The sequence below is a fragment of the Salmo salar genome, chromosome ssa09, assembly GCF_905237065.1.
Source record: "Salmo salar chromosome ssa09, Ssal_v3.1, whole genome shotgun sequence".
Taxonomy (NCBI): domain Eukaryota; kingdom Metazoa; phylum Chordata; class Actinopteri; order Salmoniformes; family Salmonidae; genus Salmo; species Salmo salar.
This window is the reverse complement of record NC_059450.1, coordinates 26277699-26296063: the sequence shown is the minus strand read 5'-3', so window position 1 is coordinate 26296063 and position 18365 is coordinate 26277699. Positions and strand designations below refer to the sequence as shown.

Genomic DNA, 18365 nt, shown 5'->3' with positions numbered 1-18365 from the left:
AGACATCGCCCAAACAACCCCCCCCCCCGACTCTTGGAGAATGAGTGTACAACTGGTTGCTGATATGACAGTCAGATGTCTAGCTAGCAAGGTAGCTCAAGAGCTCTGGCTATTAGCCAGGTAGCTAGCTATAACTAGCTGGTTAGAAGCTAACGTTGAACGGAGCCTGACTCAGCAGGAGCAGTTGACTGAAATTAAGCTGGCTATAATCAAAAGATATTAGAACTTATAGTACCCTAACAAAATACCTTTCCTTTATAGAGAGTAGTGAGACAGACAGTGCTGAGTCAGGCTGCAATGAAGGAGGCAAAGGAGATGCACAGAGAGAGGAAGCATTGAAGCAAGCAGGGGGAGAGGTTAGTAGTACAGTGGTTGCCAAACTTGGGGTCTGGGACCCATATAGGGGTCCCCTAAAATGTAAATAGGGTCCCCTGAGAGAGTTTTAAATCAAACACATTAATAACTAGTTTCTCTTCAAATGGTTATAGAATACAACATTTTAGAGTAATCTAAGGTCCTTTTACACTGTCAGAATTCACTTTCATGCCATTATGTGTTGGGACAGCCTGTGGGACCTAAAATGTAGTGAAATACAGTATAAAGACAATTTAAATATGAAGTCAATTTAATATTATGTACACTGAACAAAAGAATAAACGCAACGTGCAACAATTTCAAAGATGTTACTCAGTTACAGTTCATATAAGGAAATCGACCAACATCATCGGTTAGTTTTAGATATACTGCCATCTGTTGGTGACTAAAAACAATTGCATAATAGAAACTATTACAAATTGATGGTCCTTGAAAAGAAATATTAGCGTTTGAAAAAGTACTTGAAAGTCCTTGAATTTGACTTGCCACTGTCTGTACGAACCCTGCCTGGTGTCCTGTTCCTGGAGGGCTGCAGTGGGATTGGGCTTTTGTCCCTGCTTAGTGGTTTAGAAAACACAGAATTCAACTGATTCAACTTATCAAGTTCTTGATGATTATTCAATCAGGCTTGCTTGTGTGCTACTGTAGTACTTGGCTGGGACTATAGCCAGGACCAGGAGTAAACAACAACAGAACTGAGCATTGTGACCAATAGATCTGTGAGTCTGACTGAGGTGACACTTGCTGGGCCGTGAGGATGCTTTCTGCAGAGAAATACTATTGTATTGGTCTCACTTTTTGTCTGCTCTTTCCTGCCCAGCTGGAGGAGGCCAACCGAACCCTCACCAGTGACGTGGCTAACCTAGCCAATGAGAAGGAGGAGCTCAACAACAAACTCAAGGAGACACTTGAAGGTGAGTTTCTGCCTCCAACCTGTGTGGGTGGGTGTGCATGTGGTTGGTTAGAAAGCGTAAACTATATTTCCATTCAACATCAGATAATGTTCTATTCTATTTGCCATGTGTTCAGAGCTGCAGATGTCCAAGGATGACGAACAGCAGATGAGCCAGATGAAGCTCACGTTTGAGAAGCAGCTCCAGTCAGAGAGAACACTGAAGACCCAGGTAAGGCAGATTTAATGTCATTTCTTCAAAGTTTTACAATGTTGCACAGCAAGGAAATCGTGTTGAAGACACTTGTCTTTATTGTCTATTGTTTTAATGTTCATCATGACTATTGATTTATCTTGTGTGCATCAGGCTGTGAACAAGCTGGCGGAGATCATGAACAGGAAGGAGGTACGTGCCGCAGGCAGTCGGCGCGGCAACGACACTGACGTACGCAGGAAGGAGAAGGAGAATAGGAAGCTGCAGCTGGAGCTGAGATCGGAGAAGGAGAAACTCAACTCTTCCATCATCAAGTACCAGAGAGAGATCAATGACATGCAGGCGGTCAGTCCAAGTGCAACACAACCTTATACTAACTGTCACACAACCATTACACAACCACCTGTATAGCACCATCATTAATTACCAGAGAGAGATCAATGACATGCAGGTGGTCTGTCACACCAAGAGAGATCAACTAAGTTAACAGGGGCCTCCAAAATATAGACATTTCATATGTATGTTTCCCCCTGTTTGTGTCAAATAGCAAATAGCGGATGAGAGTCAGGTACGTATTGAGCTGCAGATGGCCCTGGACAGTAAGGATAGTGACATAGAGCAGCTACGTAACCTCCTGAGCTCCACCAACGTTTCCTCCCTGGAATCAGCCAGTATCAACAGTGGACCAGACTTTGATGCGGACGACGCCTACACAGGTAAGGAGTACCCATTTTATACTGTATGTGTGTGCAAAACCCAATGTACAAGCAGTCCTGTTCACATAGCATTGTACCTCACATGTATGTTTAAATTGACTTTCGGTTATTTTCTTAACTCTAAGCCTAATTATAAACTGTCGTTCGAGCCCTGGATGCTGATTGGCTGAAAGCCGTGGTATGAGACAATATACCACGGGTATGACACAACTACTTGTTTACTGTTCTAATTACATTGGTAACCTGTTTATAATAACAGTAAGGTACCTCAGGGGTTTGTGGTTTATGGCCAATATACCACGGCTAAGGGCTGTATCCAGGCGGTCCGCGTTGCCTGGCTACCCAGACTCCTTGCTCCGGCCAAACGCTACGCCACGGATGGATCTGAGTACTTCCCCAACGATTTCTAGAATGCAAACACATTCGAACCGTTCTGATTGTTCCCAAAAACCAATGGGTTGGGCCAATGCCAGAACACACGTGGGTATGCAGTGTTTTGAAAATTCGTCATTTGCTTCGATTCTCTGATTGGTAAGAGATGATACAATCGCTGATGACTTTGTTTTGTACAACACCCCTTATTTTCTATTCACCACAAGCAACTTCAATGTTGACAGTCTGACTGCAGTATGTAGCAAACAGGCTGTGTTTAAATCATCTTTTTTCCACTAATTGGTCTTTTGACCAATCACATCAAATATTTTTCAGAGCTGATCTGATTGATCGAAAGACCAATTAGTGAAAACAATAATTGGGCTACCTTAGAACACCTAACAGCCCATAGCCATGGTATATTAGCCATATACCACACCCCCTTGGGCCTTATTGCTTAATAAAGAACTAAGACCACTTGAGCTTCTGTCTTCAGTTTATTCACTCAATGATTTTTACACTTAACTTTTACAGTAATGTTTCTATACCTCTTGCATTTTCTATTGTCTTCGTTTATCCTTTCTTTCCTTTTTCCCCCCCATCTCTCTGGACAGTTTTAGTACTTGGAGTCTGGTTTGGCCTTCCTATCTGCTGTCTTCAGAGTCCTTCTGTAACCACCCTTTTTTAAGTACAAGAAAGATTGCACCTTTATTCTATTGAACATGGCCAAAAACAAATGGGGGGGAAATGAGGTGACTTGCTCTCTCGTCCTGGAGTGCCAGCTATCTTTCCTATTGTCTTTGGCATGTGATTGTTTTTGACTTGTGTTGTCCAGTTGCCAGTATGTTTACAGGATCACTTTAATAGGCTACTAATGACTCAGATGATTTGCGTGATTGATACATTGATGGATTGATATTTTGTCCATTTATGAAGGAAAACTTCTTTGCAGCTGAAACAAACCATTTAACCTGCATGTTTTGCATTTGAGTCCATCCATAATGTTTGCAGAGTTGCTGTGGACATTTTCTGCATCTGCTGCTTACCAAATTTTTGTGGACTGAAATAGAAAAAGCTATGTTTCCTGGGAATATGTACAAACTGAAGTGTGTAGATCTATCAGAACATTGCCCTGCTGTTTTAATGTTTCCCCCTCTTTCACTCTCAGAAATGAGACTAGAGGGATGGCTCTCACTGCCGGTGAGGAACAACACCAAGAAGTTTGGATGGGAGAGAAAGGTGAAAATATTTTCAACCTGGCTTACTGATCAGACATTGTAGTTTTATATTGTTGATGTTCTACAGTTACAAATGTTTTCTTGTCTCTCTTTAGTATGTGGTTGTGAGCAGCAAGAAGATCCTGTTCTATAACAGCGAACAGGACAAAGAGCTATCCAACCCCTATATGGTGCTGGATATCGAGTGAGTAATGACTATCTACCTGCTCCTTTTATTTACATTTAAATGATCATGCTAATGCAGATAACTGTAGTCTTTTTTTAATTTATTTTTTTACCTTAACGTTTTGTTCTATTCCCTTTTCAGTAAACTCTTCCACGTGCGACCTGTCACTCAAACAGATGTTTACCGTGCTGACGCCAAAGAGATCCCTAGGATATTCCAGGTCCCTTGCTTCTTATGGCTCTTTGTTCATGCATTTATTTAACGATTCATGTGATGAGGCTAGTTTATACTGTTGATGGTAATGATTGGCGTTGACCATGATGACCTCTTCTCTCCTCAGATTCTGTACGCCAACGAGGGAGAGTGTAAGAAGGAGCCTGAGTTCCCAGTGGAGCTGGCAAGTGGAGAGAAGTCCAGCTACATCTGCCACAAGGGCCACGAGTTCATCCCTACGCTCTACCACTTCCCTACCAACTGTGAGGCGTGCACCAAGCCCCTGTGGCACATGTTTAAGCCTCCTCCTGCCCTGGAGTGCAGGCGCTGCCACATCAAGTGTCACAAGGACCACATGGACAAGAAGGAGGAGATCATCGCGCCCTGCAAAGGTAGGGGTGGGGCGTGAGGGTGGTGTCGTCGCTTATTGCAGAGCAGGTTTACATACAGTGCCTTCAGAAAGAATTCATACCCCTTGACTTATTCTACGTTTTGTTGTTAGCCTGAATTCAAAATTGTATTTTTTAATCTCACTCATCTACACACACTACCCCAATAATGACAAAGTGAAAACATGTTTTTATAATCATTTGCTAATTTATTGAAAATTAAATGCAGAAATATCTAATTTCCATAAGTATAACACACCCCTGAGTCAATACTTTGTAGAAGCATCTGGAGTTGGGGATTTTCTCCCATTTTTCCTTGCAAGCTCTTAAGTTTGCCGTTCCCCAGCTATCTTCAAATCTTTCCACAGATTTTCAATGGGATTCAAGTTTTGTCTCAAGGACTTTCACATTCTTGTTCTGAAGCCATTCCAGTGTTGCTTTGCCTGTATGCTTGGGGTCATTGTCCTGTTGGAACGGAAATCTTCCCAGTCTAAGGTTGTTTGCACTTATCAAGGATTTGCCTGTATTTGGCTCCATTTATTGTTCCCCATTGATCCTTACCTGTCTTCCTGCCGCTGAAAAGCATCCCCATAGCATGATGCTGCCACCACCATGCTTCAAGGTAGGGATGGTGTTAGACGGGTGATGAGCTGTGCCTGTTTTTCTCCAGACATAGCGCTTTGCATTTAGGCCAAAGAGTTTCATGTTTGTCTCATTAGATCACAGAATCTCTTATGGTCTCAGTCTTTCACATGCCTTTTTGCCAACTCCAACCATGCTGTCATGTGCCTTTTTTCTCATGACTGGCTTCTGTCTAGCCACTGTCCCATAAATCCCATATTGGTGAAGAGACTGTTGTCCTTCTGGCAGGATCTCTCATCTCAGCCAAGGAACTCTGTAGTTCTGTCACAGTGGTCATTGGGTTCTTGGCCAATGACCAAGGTCCTTCTTACCTAGTTCCTCAGTTTGGTCGGATGGCCAGCAATAGGCAGAGTTTGGGTAGTTCCATATTTTTTCATTTACCAATGATGGAGACCACTGTGCTCTTGGAAACTTTCAACACTCTACAAATAGATTTATACCCTTCCCAAGATTTGCGCTTTATCACAATTCTATCTCGGAGATCTACGGACAGTTCCTTGGACTTCATGATCTAGTTTCTGCTCTGACATGCACTGTCAACTGTAGGCCCTTATATAGACGGGTGTGTTTCTCTCCAAACAATTTAATTGGCCACAGGTGGACTCCATTCAAGTTGTAGTGACATCTCAAGGATGATCAAAGGAAATTGGATGCACCTGAGCTCAATTTGGAGCGTCATAGCAAAGGGTTTTGAATACTTATGTAAATGTGATTTCTGTATTTTATATAGAATAAATGTGCAAACATTTCTAATAACATGTTTTCACTTTGTCATTATGGGGTAGTGTGTGTGGAGATGGGTGAGAGAAATATTTAATTCAGGCTGCAACACAACAAACTGGAATAAGTCAAGGGGTATCAATACTTTCTGAAGGCACTGTATAATCATATAAAAATACATTGTCAGGGGCATATATAGGGATGGTTAGGGGGTTGAGGTGTACAGCGCTGTTTCGTAAGTTTGTTTGCACAGTTCTTTGTCTTAAACACAATATAAACCCTTTTTGTCCCCCTGCAGTGAACTATGATGTGTCCATGGCCAAGAACTTGCTGCTGCTGGCTGTGTCGCAGGAGGAGCAGCAGGAGTGGGTGGGACGACTGGTCAAGAAGATCCCAAAGAAGCCGCCGGCCCCCGAGCACTTTGCCCGCTCCTCACCCCGGGTCTCCATGAAGGTCCAGCCCAGCCAGTCCATGAGGCGGCCCAGCAGACAGCTGCCCCCCAGCAAGAACAGGTAAAGGGAAAGGCCAGACATAGACCGTAAAGCTTGGGCTCTGGTGGACGGAAAAGGGGTAACCTTACACCTTTTTAAATACTTATATGTGAGAAGGATGTGACTAGTGCTCTGTGGTTAGGGGCCATGCTCAACACCACTTTCCTCTTTCAGATTGCTCGACTTTGGCCTACAGGACTGGCATTGGGAGTTAGATGATATCGATGATGATGATGCTTTTGATTTCTGATGAGCAGATAGGGTGAAAGCCTAGGTAAATCCCCAGAAAGGCATGTTGTGCAGTGAGTTTGGTTGTATTGGAATAGAACTTGGATATTCTCAGCTGGATATTGTTTATTCTTATATTTCTTTAATCTATTGCCTGGTGTTCTTGGACCATGCCCAAGAAGGGGTTTGTGTACCTGAATTTAAGAAATTAAATGTGCATGTGTTCTCTTGTCTTCATAGTTGAATATGTCAGGAAATATTAAACACTTTTAGGTTTCCAGGAACCCTACCACACTACTGGATCTGATTCCTATGATCAGACCCTTAAAACCCTTTCCTTTCTGGATATCCCATTTGTTATATCAGCCTCCTACTGAACCGTGTGACCTTTCACCTCAGTCCCCCTAGATCCGACGCCCCCAGGATGCAACGAGAAGACTCCAAAAGTGGCCATTGAGACATCATGACTTACCTCTTGTGTGTTTCAGATTGACTAGTCTTTTTAATGTAGAAGAGAGTGTTATAATATGATGGTTTGTATGTTTATTTACGATGACTTCTGACATTTTGCAATAAAACATGCAATCAAAAGATCCATTCTGCAAAGTTGTGTAACTATGGGTGGTTGTATGTGACAGCTGCATCTATGTGGAGGGATGCATACTGTGATGCAGGCAATGTCGCTGAGCTGTGGGTTGGTTTTAGAGAAACTAATACTTTTCCCCTCTGTTTTCTCTTTCTCCAGTTAACCTTACTTGGGAATGTGGTGCTGGTTCGAGGTGGTGGGTGTTTCCTCCTAACACGCAATCAAAAGACTGATAACAAACAATGTTCCACTTGGCATTTCCTCCATGCACAACTTTGATTGCACTTCACTCTTCCAGAAGACTTCTATCTATTCCACTTCCGCCTTGTCTTTTTTGCCAGTCACTTCAACTGCTAGTCTCCTGAGAACAATGTGCCAACACAACTACTTGTCGTCTGTGTGCATACGAAGAGCAACTTCTCTCCAGGTTCCTTAAGGAGGGGGTGAGGCCAGGGGATGTCGAGGATGGGAAGGGCTTTGGACTTTGTATCCCGATTTTCACTCAACACAGAACAGCAGCCTCATTTAAGCTAAACGACATGTGAGAGCAGTGGGCTGAAGCACTTACCTTGACAACACTTAAGAAATCCACATTGGAAAAAGCAGAGATCAAGAGATGAGGTTTGAGGTGATCTGCCAACCTGAATGTTCGTGGCAAAGACAATTCTTTCAATAATACAGTTCACGATTACAAGCCATCGTAAGTATCTAGTGCAGAACACTACGCCCACAAGGAGAACTATACTGTAAACTGGTAGGTGGATAGAGCTGAAGTTCAGATGCTAACACTTACCTAATAGCACTTCACCCTGGCATTGCCTTAATGTACTTACACCATGCAGCATGACAATTTATAAGAAGGAGATGTTTAATGCACCAGCTGAATGCAACATTAATACCATAGCTTGACTCCTTCATTGTTTGGATGTACATCTGAGCAAACCAGAGATGAAGCACGAGTATTGTATGACTTAGAAATTATGCTGTTTATTTTCTATTCAAAATCTACTTGGAGGGCCCCCTGACCATCTTCAAAATCATCTGTGTGCTGTTGCCTACATGTCTTTTCTTTTGGGAAGTCCACCCATAGTAAGATTTCTATTTTTCTCCATGGAAGAGGGGAACATCAAGTTTACTTATCTTTGTTTAAATAAAGATGGAAAAAGTCTCTACAAATGTATTCATTCACAAGCTGAAAGTATTGAACAGTAACATGTAATGGAAGCTTTTTGAATGTTTCTGATATTTTTGTAAAGAATTCCTCTTGGCACGTGGTGTGCATCTGGCTCATATTTCAGGTGGAGAGTGATGTGCTCTCCTTTATTCAAGCTTCTGAAAAGCATGTTTTATACATATAAATATTAATATACAATATTTTACATGACATACAGTGCACATTGTATTATTTATACTGCCTTGTCCACTTTTGTATTTAAAGGCGCTTCATCCAGAATGCATGTTTGATATTGCTACAATAAAGAAACGTATGTGCCTTCTGGTTTAGGTCATTGAGGTGTATGCTGTCTTTTCTATACCAATAAGTTATGCATCACTATCCTGTGATATCTGCATATACCAGTCAAATAGTTCTATAGATATGCTGAAAGAACAATTATGCTTTCTGATATTCACTAATAACTGGAGGCTACTATTTCAAAGGTGATATGGTTTATTGATTAAAATCTTTAGAAAATAAATTGAAAGTTACAGCTGTGTTTAATGTTTCATCCTGAGAAACATCTGCATCTCAAAACAAAGGATTAACACGCTCAACACATTTTTAAATCTTTTGCACTAACTTGACCTGTTGTCAAACTGAGAATACAGCCAAATGGAATGTCTGGCTTATAACCAGCATTAATGTTAAAGAATGGTACCAAACTTTAGAAAAGAAAGCCCTCCTTTTGATATCAAAAGGGTTGCCGCCTGTCCATTTGTCACCCACACAGTCCAGTTCTCAGCTTCATGTCTGGGTGAAATTAAACATTGAAAGAAGAGAGTGCAGACAAATTGTCCAGTTTTAGACATTGGGAGGTAAAAACTGTTTGTGACAGGAGACTTAATCCTGCTTCTTCTGTACTTCCCCAGCCCTTTTCCTGTAGTACAGGACTGAAGCTAGCACCCATGAATTCAGCAGTGCCATGACAATAAATCGCACCAGAACTGTGGACAGCGGAAGATAAAACAGATGTTAGAAACACATGCTGCTGCGCACTAATGTAATGAGTAATAACAGACATTTTCATTCTCCAGCCAACACCTGATAATTGCAGTGGCAGGACTGGCTTACCCTGCATGTCTCCAGTTGTCACACTGGTGGTGTAAATCCTTGCTGAAACAAGACAGTTAACATAAATCACATTATTCCATGACTATCTTCATTGCTGTGGTTACGAGATCACCTAGGCGGCACTTGGTCATAGCTCCAATTTGCTGCTGTATCGCTCATGCTTATATCCTTACAGATCTGTAAGGGCTACGGCCTATGTGTGTGGTTTAGAACGGTTCACTCACCAAAACATGTGTAGGTAGCCATACCCCAGGAGAGGGCGCTAACCTGGCCTGAGTCCTTGGACTGCCACAGGCATTGGAGCTGGGCAAACTTACTGCCAGCACTGATGAATGTACACAGGCTCTGAGAGAGATGGAAAGGTAAGCAATTGATTAAGATAACTTGCATCAATGTCAAAAGTCCTTTCAATGTTATTTCATCATTGACTGGTGCTATATCTATATTTGGCTGTGGAAACAATTTCATCAATGTGACTCTAATAAGAGTCCTTTGCAAGCTGTTCTTCATAATACAATATGCTTTCTGGCATTGTGGACATTGACTGTCTGAATAACCTACTGCTCTTTTTCACATCTCTCCTCAGTCTTCTACTTACCATGGCCAAATCAATTATCCACTTCTGCACAGTGAGTAGTTGCCAGCCTCCCACAAACCTGATCAAGCCATGTCAAGGATCTGCTACCAATTTCCAAAATGTTAGCATTATGTAAATCAGGAGTGTGTGTGTGTGTTTTGTTTTGTTGCATGAGCAAGGAAGGATACACAACTGCATAGATCAGACTCTGCTTCAGGCTGCCATTGTAATGTAGAATCAAGAGCAGGAGGATGACATCTGGGACAAATAATGGCACACAACAGGATTAAAAGAACATGCTGTAACTCACTGTGTAACACACTTATACAGAGATCAGGTATGCAAGGCTTGTGCATTGTCACCCACTGTAGGTTTGGGGAACGAATACCCGGAGTTACAACCACTATAGATTATCTTCATTTTTTACCATTTGTGGTTAGCAACAACCCTGAAGGGATGCAAGATAAGTCGGCAGCTAACAATGTGGTTGGATTATTGTCTGGAGAGTATTGTTAACAGGGAAACAGGACTATTTCATTAAATGAATGAACAGGAAAGTTCACCTTTACCAAAGGGTAGAAAGATGTCCCACCTTGAGCAATGAGGATGGGGTACTCCAAGTAGGTTGGGGGTGGGTAGTCATAGTACATCTGGTAGGTGACAAACACAATGAACCTAAAACAAAGAAATGTGATATTAAGTTTATGGAAGATAAAGAATTATGTGTAGGAACAACAGGGAACACAAAGTGAACAAGCAAGCCGTGGATCTGCAAGGGAGCAACCTGGTGATGGAATATTCATACCTGACCCAACCATGCGCTGTATTTAAGGGCATTTTCATACGATAAGGCCTCAGGATCCAAATTAGAGAATGTTCCTTAGAACAATAACAAAGTTAGGTGTGTATCGCGATATGGTGCAATGAGCTTCGAGCCAACAGGATATGAGAGAAGTGAAAGGATGATGTGTTGCTAAAAGGAGAGATTAGGGACTGCAACGTCAACAAACCATGTAAAGTAGCAGGGAGACGGTAAAATACCCATGCTGTAGGCCTACCACTCCTTCCTTGCCTGAGAGCCAGTGTAATTCTGGCAGAGTGTCAGGATCCAGTGAGCTGTGGAGGATGATAACTTATATTCTTCACATTTATATATTTACTGTCTCACAAAGATAGAGCTTCTCCATGTCCATTAGAACAAGCAAACACACTGATTTTTTTTATCACAAAATAGGCAGACTGCCATCTGGGTGGATGAGGTCAAATTCCCTGGGCCATCTTTAATCTGATGCTGAACCAAATCTGATAAATACTTGCCCTGAAACAAGGATATTTCAATTCAGAGCAACACTGCAACATGGTCTGTACAGTCATCATGATTTAATGTATGGTTTGATGTAATTTTTCTGAATGTCTATTTACTTTCATCTTACATGAGTCAACCACAGAACGCAGGAAGTGTATTGCATATCATGGGTTTACTCGATACAATGCAACTTCATTTATGCATGATGTTGTCGGCTACACTGTATCCGCAAGCGTTGCAATTATGTATTATCACATATAATTAGATTTCTAGTCTACAATTAAACCACCATGCAAACATTAATCAACAACAAATTACACATTCATAGAACCTAAAAAGGCAGATATTAGGACGGAGTATAATATAACTATGCACTGCTTTGTAAAACATACCCGGTTAGCTCCAGCAGAAGACTGTTGAGGCTGACACCCGTTGTCGATTTCGCGCGCATCAAAACAAATATTTGCGGAAACTTTAGCACCATGCACACAAACAGTGTGCTAAAGTTAGCGACATGTAGTACCTTGTCTGATTCCATGATTTCACAATTAGATGAAGATCTATCGACCTTTGGCTCATAGATCACTAACGACTACTAACTATCACAGGATCGAGGTGGCTTGCACGGAGTTTTGATTTCACTTCCGCACACATTACCCCACCCCTATGTTTTTTTTTTTTACCCCAAGTCCCATCCGTAGTAAAACAAATTTAGAAATTGAAAGTTATTATAATTGCCGGTATCTATCATTTTAATTTATAGCAATATTGTAGACGGTGGCTTTAAATCGATATTTTGGAGAACATTTTTCCAATATTATGAACTTTGCGCAAAATGTTTACAAATATTTCAATAAGAATAGCCTCATTGTTTTCTAGTGTGAGGCAGAGAGGCTTGAAACGCCATTCACTCAGCATCGTTCAAACAGACAATTATAATTTAATTACACTCTTTCGAGAAAAAAAAACGTTTATTTGTAGCCTAATGTAGGGGATTTATTCAATACATTTTAATTAGCCATTTTATTGTGTTACAGTGGATTTCAAAGTCTACTGTACACTCAGTGTTTTATTGTGTTTTCCATTGCCATGATTCTGGTATTGGAAATATGATCCTCATAGGATATTGTAGGCTACATACAGTAGTTTTAGTGGTGCAGTACATGTAATCTCAATTCAATTTGATGTGGAACATGTGATGGGCTTTAAGCCTTTTTATGGATGTCAGAGTGGGGAGTTGAACACAAGCACACATTAATCAAACCTCTAGGATGAATTCAAAAAGAGTGGGACATCATATAAACAGTGACAGCTTAATCTTCACCCATTTATTTTTTGGTCTGACAAATCAAAACTATTGTTACTAAGCCTTTGCAGAGAAAACCCATGTTCAAAACCACATCACTTTAGGAAGCTCACAGTAAGATCAGTGACATAGCTTTTTTTCTGTTTTGATTTTAAGATTATAAAACTGTCATAAATAATGCACTGTCCCAAATTGTGATGTAAATGTACATACTATGTACTGGTGCATCAAAATACATAAAGAAGTTGCCAATATTATGTTTATATTTAGTAATTGTCATTTTTTGTTGTCCCACTTTACCAACCTTAGCTAGCTAAAGTAGGACAGCATGGAGTAGATAAAGTGGGACAATTTTATAGGCTTTTCCAATGGAGGAAAGAGATCCAGTTTACATAAGGGACCCCCTGTACTTAGGTTAGTCAGGGCTCTGGTTCTTGTAGTACTATATCCTGTTAATTTTTTCTTGTAGTACTGTCATTAGTACTGTTATTTGAGTGAATTCAGAAAAAGTGGGACAGTTTTTTCATTTATGTCTTCTGTAACCTCTTCAGACAACTACATGTTAGCTAACACCTAACTCTAACCTTAACCCTCTAACCTAACTCCTAACCCTAACCTTAACCAACCCTAACACTTAGCCTACCTAACGTTAGCCACCTAGCTTACGATAGTGTTAGCCACCTAGCTAACGTTGATGTATAGTATTTACTTTTACATTTTACTTTTACTCAAGTATGACAATTTAGAGGCCTCCCTAGTGGTGCAGCGGTCTAAGGCAGTGCTTGAGGCATCACTATAGACCGGGGTTCAATCCCAGGCTGTGTCACAACCGGCCATGAGCGGGAGTCCCATAGGGCGACGCACAATTGGCCCAGTGTCGTCCGGGTTAGGGGCTGGTTTGGCTGGGGGGGGGGCTTTACAAGGCTCATCGCGCTCTAGCGACTCCTTGTGGTGGCCTGGGCGCCTGCAAGCTGACTGTGGTTGTCAGTTGAACGGTGTTTCCTCCGGCACATTGGTGCAGCTAGTTATGCGGGCAGGTGTTAATAAGCGCAGTTTGTCAGGTTATGTTTCGGAGGACGCATGACTCGACTTTTGCCTCTCCAGAGCACATTGGGGAGTTACAGCGATGAGACAAGATCATAATTGGATATAACAAAATAGGGGGTAAAAGACAAAAAAATGAAGTATGACAATTTTGTGATTTTCCACCCCTGTACTTAATTACATTTAAAACCAGATATTTTATTTACTTTTACTCAAGTAGTATTTTGCTGGGTGACTTTCACTTTTACTTGAGTAATTTTCTATTAAGGTATCTTTCATTTTAATCAAGATGATACTTGAGTGATTTTTCCAACACTGCGAGTTGGCAAGGTAAGCATTCCACTGGGCAAAATCTGGTTGAATCATTGTTGTTTCCACGCCATTTCAACCAAGAAAAACTATGTGAGGACGTTGAATCAACATGGAGAACTGATTGAATTTGCAAAAAAGTCATCAACATAAGGGTATTTAGTCTTTTTTTTCACCCAACTTTTAACCTAAATCCATTGACATGGTGACACTTTTTGTTGAATTCACGTTAGTTGACAACTCAACCAAATGTAACTCAAAACTAGAAGTTGAGCTGATGTCTGTGCCCAGTAGGATTTGTCAAGACAAACCATAGCCTACTTTTGCTTTAAATTCGGAACACTCAGTCAAAAAACGAACTCTGTAATTAATCAATTCTGTGAACTTGCACCTAATTGCAACGTTATATTCCGACCTGGATAGGTGGCCTGACTGGTCTCACACCACGGAGATCACAGACACTGATTGATGAAATGCGTTTATGCATAATCTATTTGGCCATCCTGGCATAAACCCTGGCTGGGTCTCATTCCAAAATCAGCATTTGCCAGTCACTCCATGAATCTGACTACATTACCCATAATGCTCATTGACTGACTCATATGGACCAACATCACATGCGCACTAGCACTCAGTGCACACAGGCAGCAGCGCTAGCAGCAATTACATCATCACGTCATCCAAAAACATGTCAGACATTGGGTGAATATAAAATCTTAATATCTTCGGGTGTGTGATGGAGAAAAATCGGCCTCAGCGAGGATTATTTGAATAATTCAATTAATGTTTTGTGCATAAAAGTGTTGACTAAAGATTCTTATTTGGAATTTTCTAATCTGACTTCTCTATGTGGCCGTCTATGGAAATTGTCTTTCTGGGCCTGGCGTCAGTTAAAATGCAGTACTGAAGCAAAACTGTAGGAGCAATCCAAACCGTGCTTCCAGACCTGAACCCTGGCCCCTCGGGGGAATCCGAAACCACCTCCTTGCCCCTACCAACTAACTCAGAGGGCCCTACATTGTCACATGTTGCTAACACTCCTGACTTGAATTATGCAATTCATGTTCCACTTTTAAATAATAAAACGAGCATGAAATTCAAATTAACAAATCCCCTGTCGTTTTAGAAGATATCAACATCAGTAACAGTTAACCACTCTTTTACACTACTGTTATTCTCTGTTCATAATATATGCATAGTCACTTTAACCATATCTACATGTACATACTACCTTAATCAGCCTGACTAACCGGTGTCTGTATATAGCCTCGCTACTGTATATAGCCTGTCTTTTTACTGTTGTTTTATTTCTTTACTTACCTTTTGTTCACCTAATACCTTTTTTGCACTAATACCTTTTTTGCTCTATTGGTTAGAGCCTGTAAGTAAGCATTTCACTGTTGTATTCGGTGCACGTGACAAATAAACTTTGATTTGATTTGAACATTTATTTTGTGAGGTAGTTAATCTGTTACATGTGTGAAGTCTCGAAATCAGACATAAAAAAATGCAGGCGGAATTTAATTAGACACGCCTCTCCATTTTATATGAAATTGTGCAAACTCCAAACATATTGCAGTGCGTGTAAGGATAGCACTTTGTACTGAAGCCTTGCTGGCTTGGTCGAAGTGGCTATCTGAGGGTCTAACTACCCCCTACACCACCTCGATCATTTTCACCCCCTCAGCTTTGGAAATGGCGGAGGCGCGCGCAGACACGCAAATGGAGGGCCGAGGGGGAAGGGGTGATTTGGGATTCAGCCAGAGGCACCAGATTATTGATTGGTGAGAAAGTGAGAAAGAATCCTAAAGATGGTCAAATGGGCATTAAGCCTCTGTCTTCATCTTCACCTGATTTCCTCTAGGCCGGAGATTCAGGTCCTGCTGAACAATTTAAAGCAGTCGATGACCCACATGCAGGGGCAGCTGAACAACATGCAGGGTTTATTGAGTTGCAGACTGCTATCTCCAGGCAGTGACAGATGAGTCTACGAAGTATGTTCTACTGTATCTGAAGATGGCTGCTTAAGATGGTTCATCACGTTGACATAGCTTTGATGTGTTCATCATTTACAAGCCCATTGATAATTCAGTTCATCATCTGTTGTGTAGCTCCAGGTATGCCTCAATCCCAAATGAATGTGGAAAATAGCACCATATCATTTCATTACAAGTATTGCCTATACATTATTTTGAGGTTGAGGCATATGGCCGGTTGATCTACACAACATATGGCAAATGACAATGACTCGCTATGATAACTTCTGTGGTCAACTTCTGATGCGAAAGTATTCACTATGAAAAGACAGCTTTTTTATGTATCATTGAATAGGCTATGCGTTCACACAATAATATACATAGTACAATACACTGTATTTCTTTATTTAGAAATATAACAGAAATGTTACAAAAATTGCATACTTTTCTAAGCAACGTAGAGTCTATAATAAATCTCTTGGCAATTTGGAAACTATTCACTGGTGAAACACATTTATCAGTTAGAATTGATTTATTGAAGAAATTAATAAAAGTTGTGTTCCTACTGTCAAGCAAGGATCCAAAGAATATGAGTAAAACCTCAATTCAAGGAACATAGCCATTTGATATGCACTCTTTAGGAAGGTGTGACTGATACATTATTGGGAAAGTCTTATGTCCTGATGCTAGCAAGGCTGCCTATCTGTACCCTGCTTGCACTTACTATAGCTTCTAGTTAAGAGCTGATCCATTCTCAACAGCTCCCTGCCCAGAACCAAACATTTGGTTGGTGGTATTGGGGAGATGGTCAGAGAACACTGGCACATAGGTTGGGAAAGGGCTCTCTGCCCTGAGGTTACCCTGTGAGGACAAGTGGGCACAAAGTGCTAGGGTCACATCATGAAATAGTGCAGCATTGATATCAATAAGAGATTGTGTTAAAATAAAACAGTTGACTATTTAACAGATAACAAATTGGCTAATAATTTAACAGCTGATGATCATAGTTCTTGAGAATACTCAAATTCTTCTGCCTGTGGATCAAAACACAAAGATGATTGTAGGCTTATAGGCCTATGGTTGTCTAGGCCTACTCATACAATGCAGTTGTGCCATGAGTAGCAAATAGCTTTGTCTGCGACTTTGCATTGATGTATTTCATTCCTGAAGAATAAATATAAAAGAGGGGCAGTATCTGAATAGAAATGAAATGCCCATTAAACAGCAGTGAAGTTTTATGGTTATATAAGACAGAAGGTTACTTAAGGCAAAAATGGAAGGACTGTGTTTAACACAAACAGGTAGTAACCCAAAGATTGTGTGTTTGAATCTCATCTCGGACAACTTTAGCATTTTAGCTAATTAGCAACTACTTAGTACTTTTGAGCTACTTTACAACTACTTAACATGCTAGCTAACCCTTCCCCTAACCTTAACCCAACTTGAACCCAAACCTTAACCCCTAACCCCTAGTCTAGCTAATGTTAGCCACCTAGCCTGCTAGTTAACATTAGCCACAAGAAATATCCGACATATTAGAAATTCGTAACATATTGTATGAATTGCAATTCGTAACATATCATATGGATTGTAATTCGTATCATTCAATACATGGCCCAAAGTATGTGGACAACCGCTTGTCGAACATCTCATTCCACAATTATGGCCATTAATATGGAGTTGATCCCCCTTTGCTGCTATAACAATGTCCACTCTTCTGGGAATGCAGTCCACTAGAGTGTTGGAACATTGCTGCGTGGACTTGCTTCCATTCAGCAACAAGAGCATTAGCGAGGTCAGGCACGGATGTTGGGCGATTAGGCCTGGCTCACAGTCGGGTTCCAATTCATCCCAAAGGTGTTCGATGGAGTTGAGGTCAGGGCTCTGTGCAGGCCAGTCAAGTTCTTCCACACCGAACTCGACAAACCATTTCTGTATGGACCTCGCTTTGTGCACGGGGGCATTGTCATGCTAAAACAGGAAAGGGCCTTCTGTTGCCACAAAGTTGGAAGCACAGAATTATCTAGAATATCATTGTATGCTGTAGCGTTTAGATTTCCTTCATTGGAACTAAGGGACCTAGCCAAAACCATGAAAAACAGCCCCAGACCATTATTACTCCACCAAACCTTACAGTTGGCACTATGCATTCGGGCAGGTAGCGTTCTCCTGGCATCTGCAAAATTCAGCTTCGTCCGTCGGACTGCCAGATGATGAAGGGTGATTCATCACTCCAGAGAACGCGCTTCCACTGCTCCAGTGTGCAATGGTCGCAAGCTATACACCACTCCAGCCGACGCTTGGCATTGCGTATA

General features: G+C 41.2%; 2 protein-coding genes across 5 annotated transcripts in view; one reads left to right on the top strand and one right to left on the bottom strand.

The window, feature by feature from the left end:
- Nucleotides 1-8750, top strand: part of LOC106611132 (rho-associated protein kinase 2) — a 58007-nt gene extending 49257 nt beyond the window's left edge. For 2 of the 4 annotated variants that reach the window (XM_045723533.1, XM_045723532.1), the window contains 11 exons: nt 1196-1289; nt 1405-1499; nt 1635-1826; nt 2029-2197; nt 3738-3808; nt 3903-3991; nt 4115-4193; nt 4314-4578; nt 6236-6449; nt 6603-6702; nt 7402-8750. In XM_045723533.1, the coding sequence (XP_045579489.1) occupies nt 1196-1289; nt 1405-1499; nt 1635-1826; nt 2029-2197; nt 3738-3808; nt 3903-3991; nt 4115-4193; nt 4314-4578; nt 6236-6449; nt 6603-6678 (1344 nt within the window). In that variant the 3' untranslated portion in view covers nt 6679-6702; nt 7402-8750. Of the gene's footprint in view, nt 1-1195; nt 1290-1404; nt 1500-1634; nt 1827-2028; nt 2198-3737; nt 3809-3902; nt 3992-4114; nt 4194-4313; nt 4579-6235; nt 6450-6602; nt 6703-7055; nt 7250-7401 lie in introns of those variants that run through there. The other 2 variants (XM_014211022.2, XM_014211020.2) reach the window with 2 other exon arrangements.
- Nucleotides 8751-8893: 143 nt separating this feature from the next.
- Nucleotides 8894-12074, bottom strand: slc66a3 (solute carrier family 66 member 3). The gene is made up of 7 exons (XM_014211023.2): nt 11808-12074; nt 10702-10784; nt 10298-10367; nt 10131-10188; nt 9757-9877; nt 9533-9574; nt 8894-9405 (listed from the first exon to the last, which is right to left on the bottom strand). The coding sequence occupies exons 1-7, from the start codon at nt 11951-11953 to the stop codon at nt 9302-9304; spliced, it is 624 nt and encodes a 207-aa protein (XP_014066498.2). The 5' UTR covers nt 11954-12074; the 3' UTR covers nt 8894-9301.
- Between the last annotated feature and the right edge of the window lie 6291 nt (nt 12075-18365).

What these genes read in the sequence shown, in the direction of transcription:
- slc66a3 (XM_014211023.2), bottom strand. Translation starts at nt 11,953, where the DNA reads ATGGAATCAGACAAGGTACTACATGTCGCTAACTTTAGCACACTGTTT. An exon ending in CTTCTGCTGGAGCTAACCGG is followed by an intron (nt 10,785 to 11,807) that starts GTATGTTTTACA and finishes TCTTTGTTTTAG; the next exon opens with GTTCATTGTGTTTGTCACCT. An exon ending in GGATAATTGATTTGGCCATG is followed by an intron (nt 9,878 to 10,130) that starts GTAAGTAGAAGA and finishes CATCTCTCTCAG; the next exon opens with AGCCTGTGTACATTCATCAG.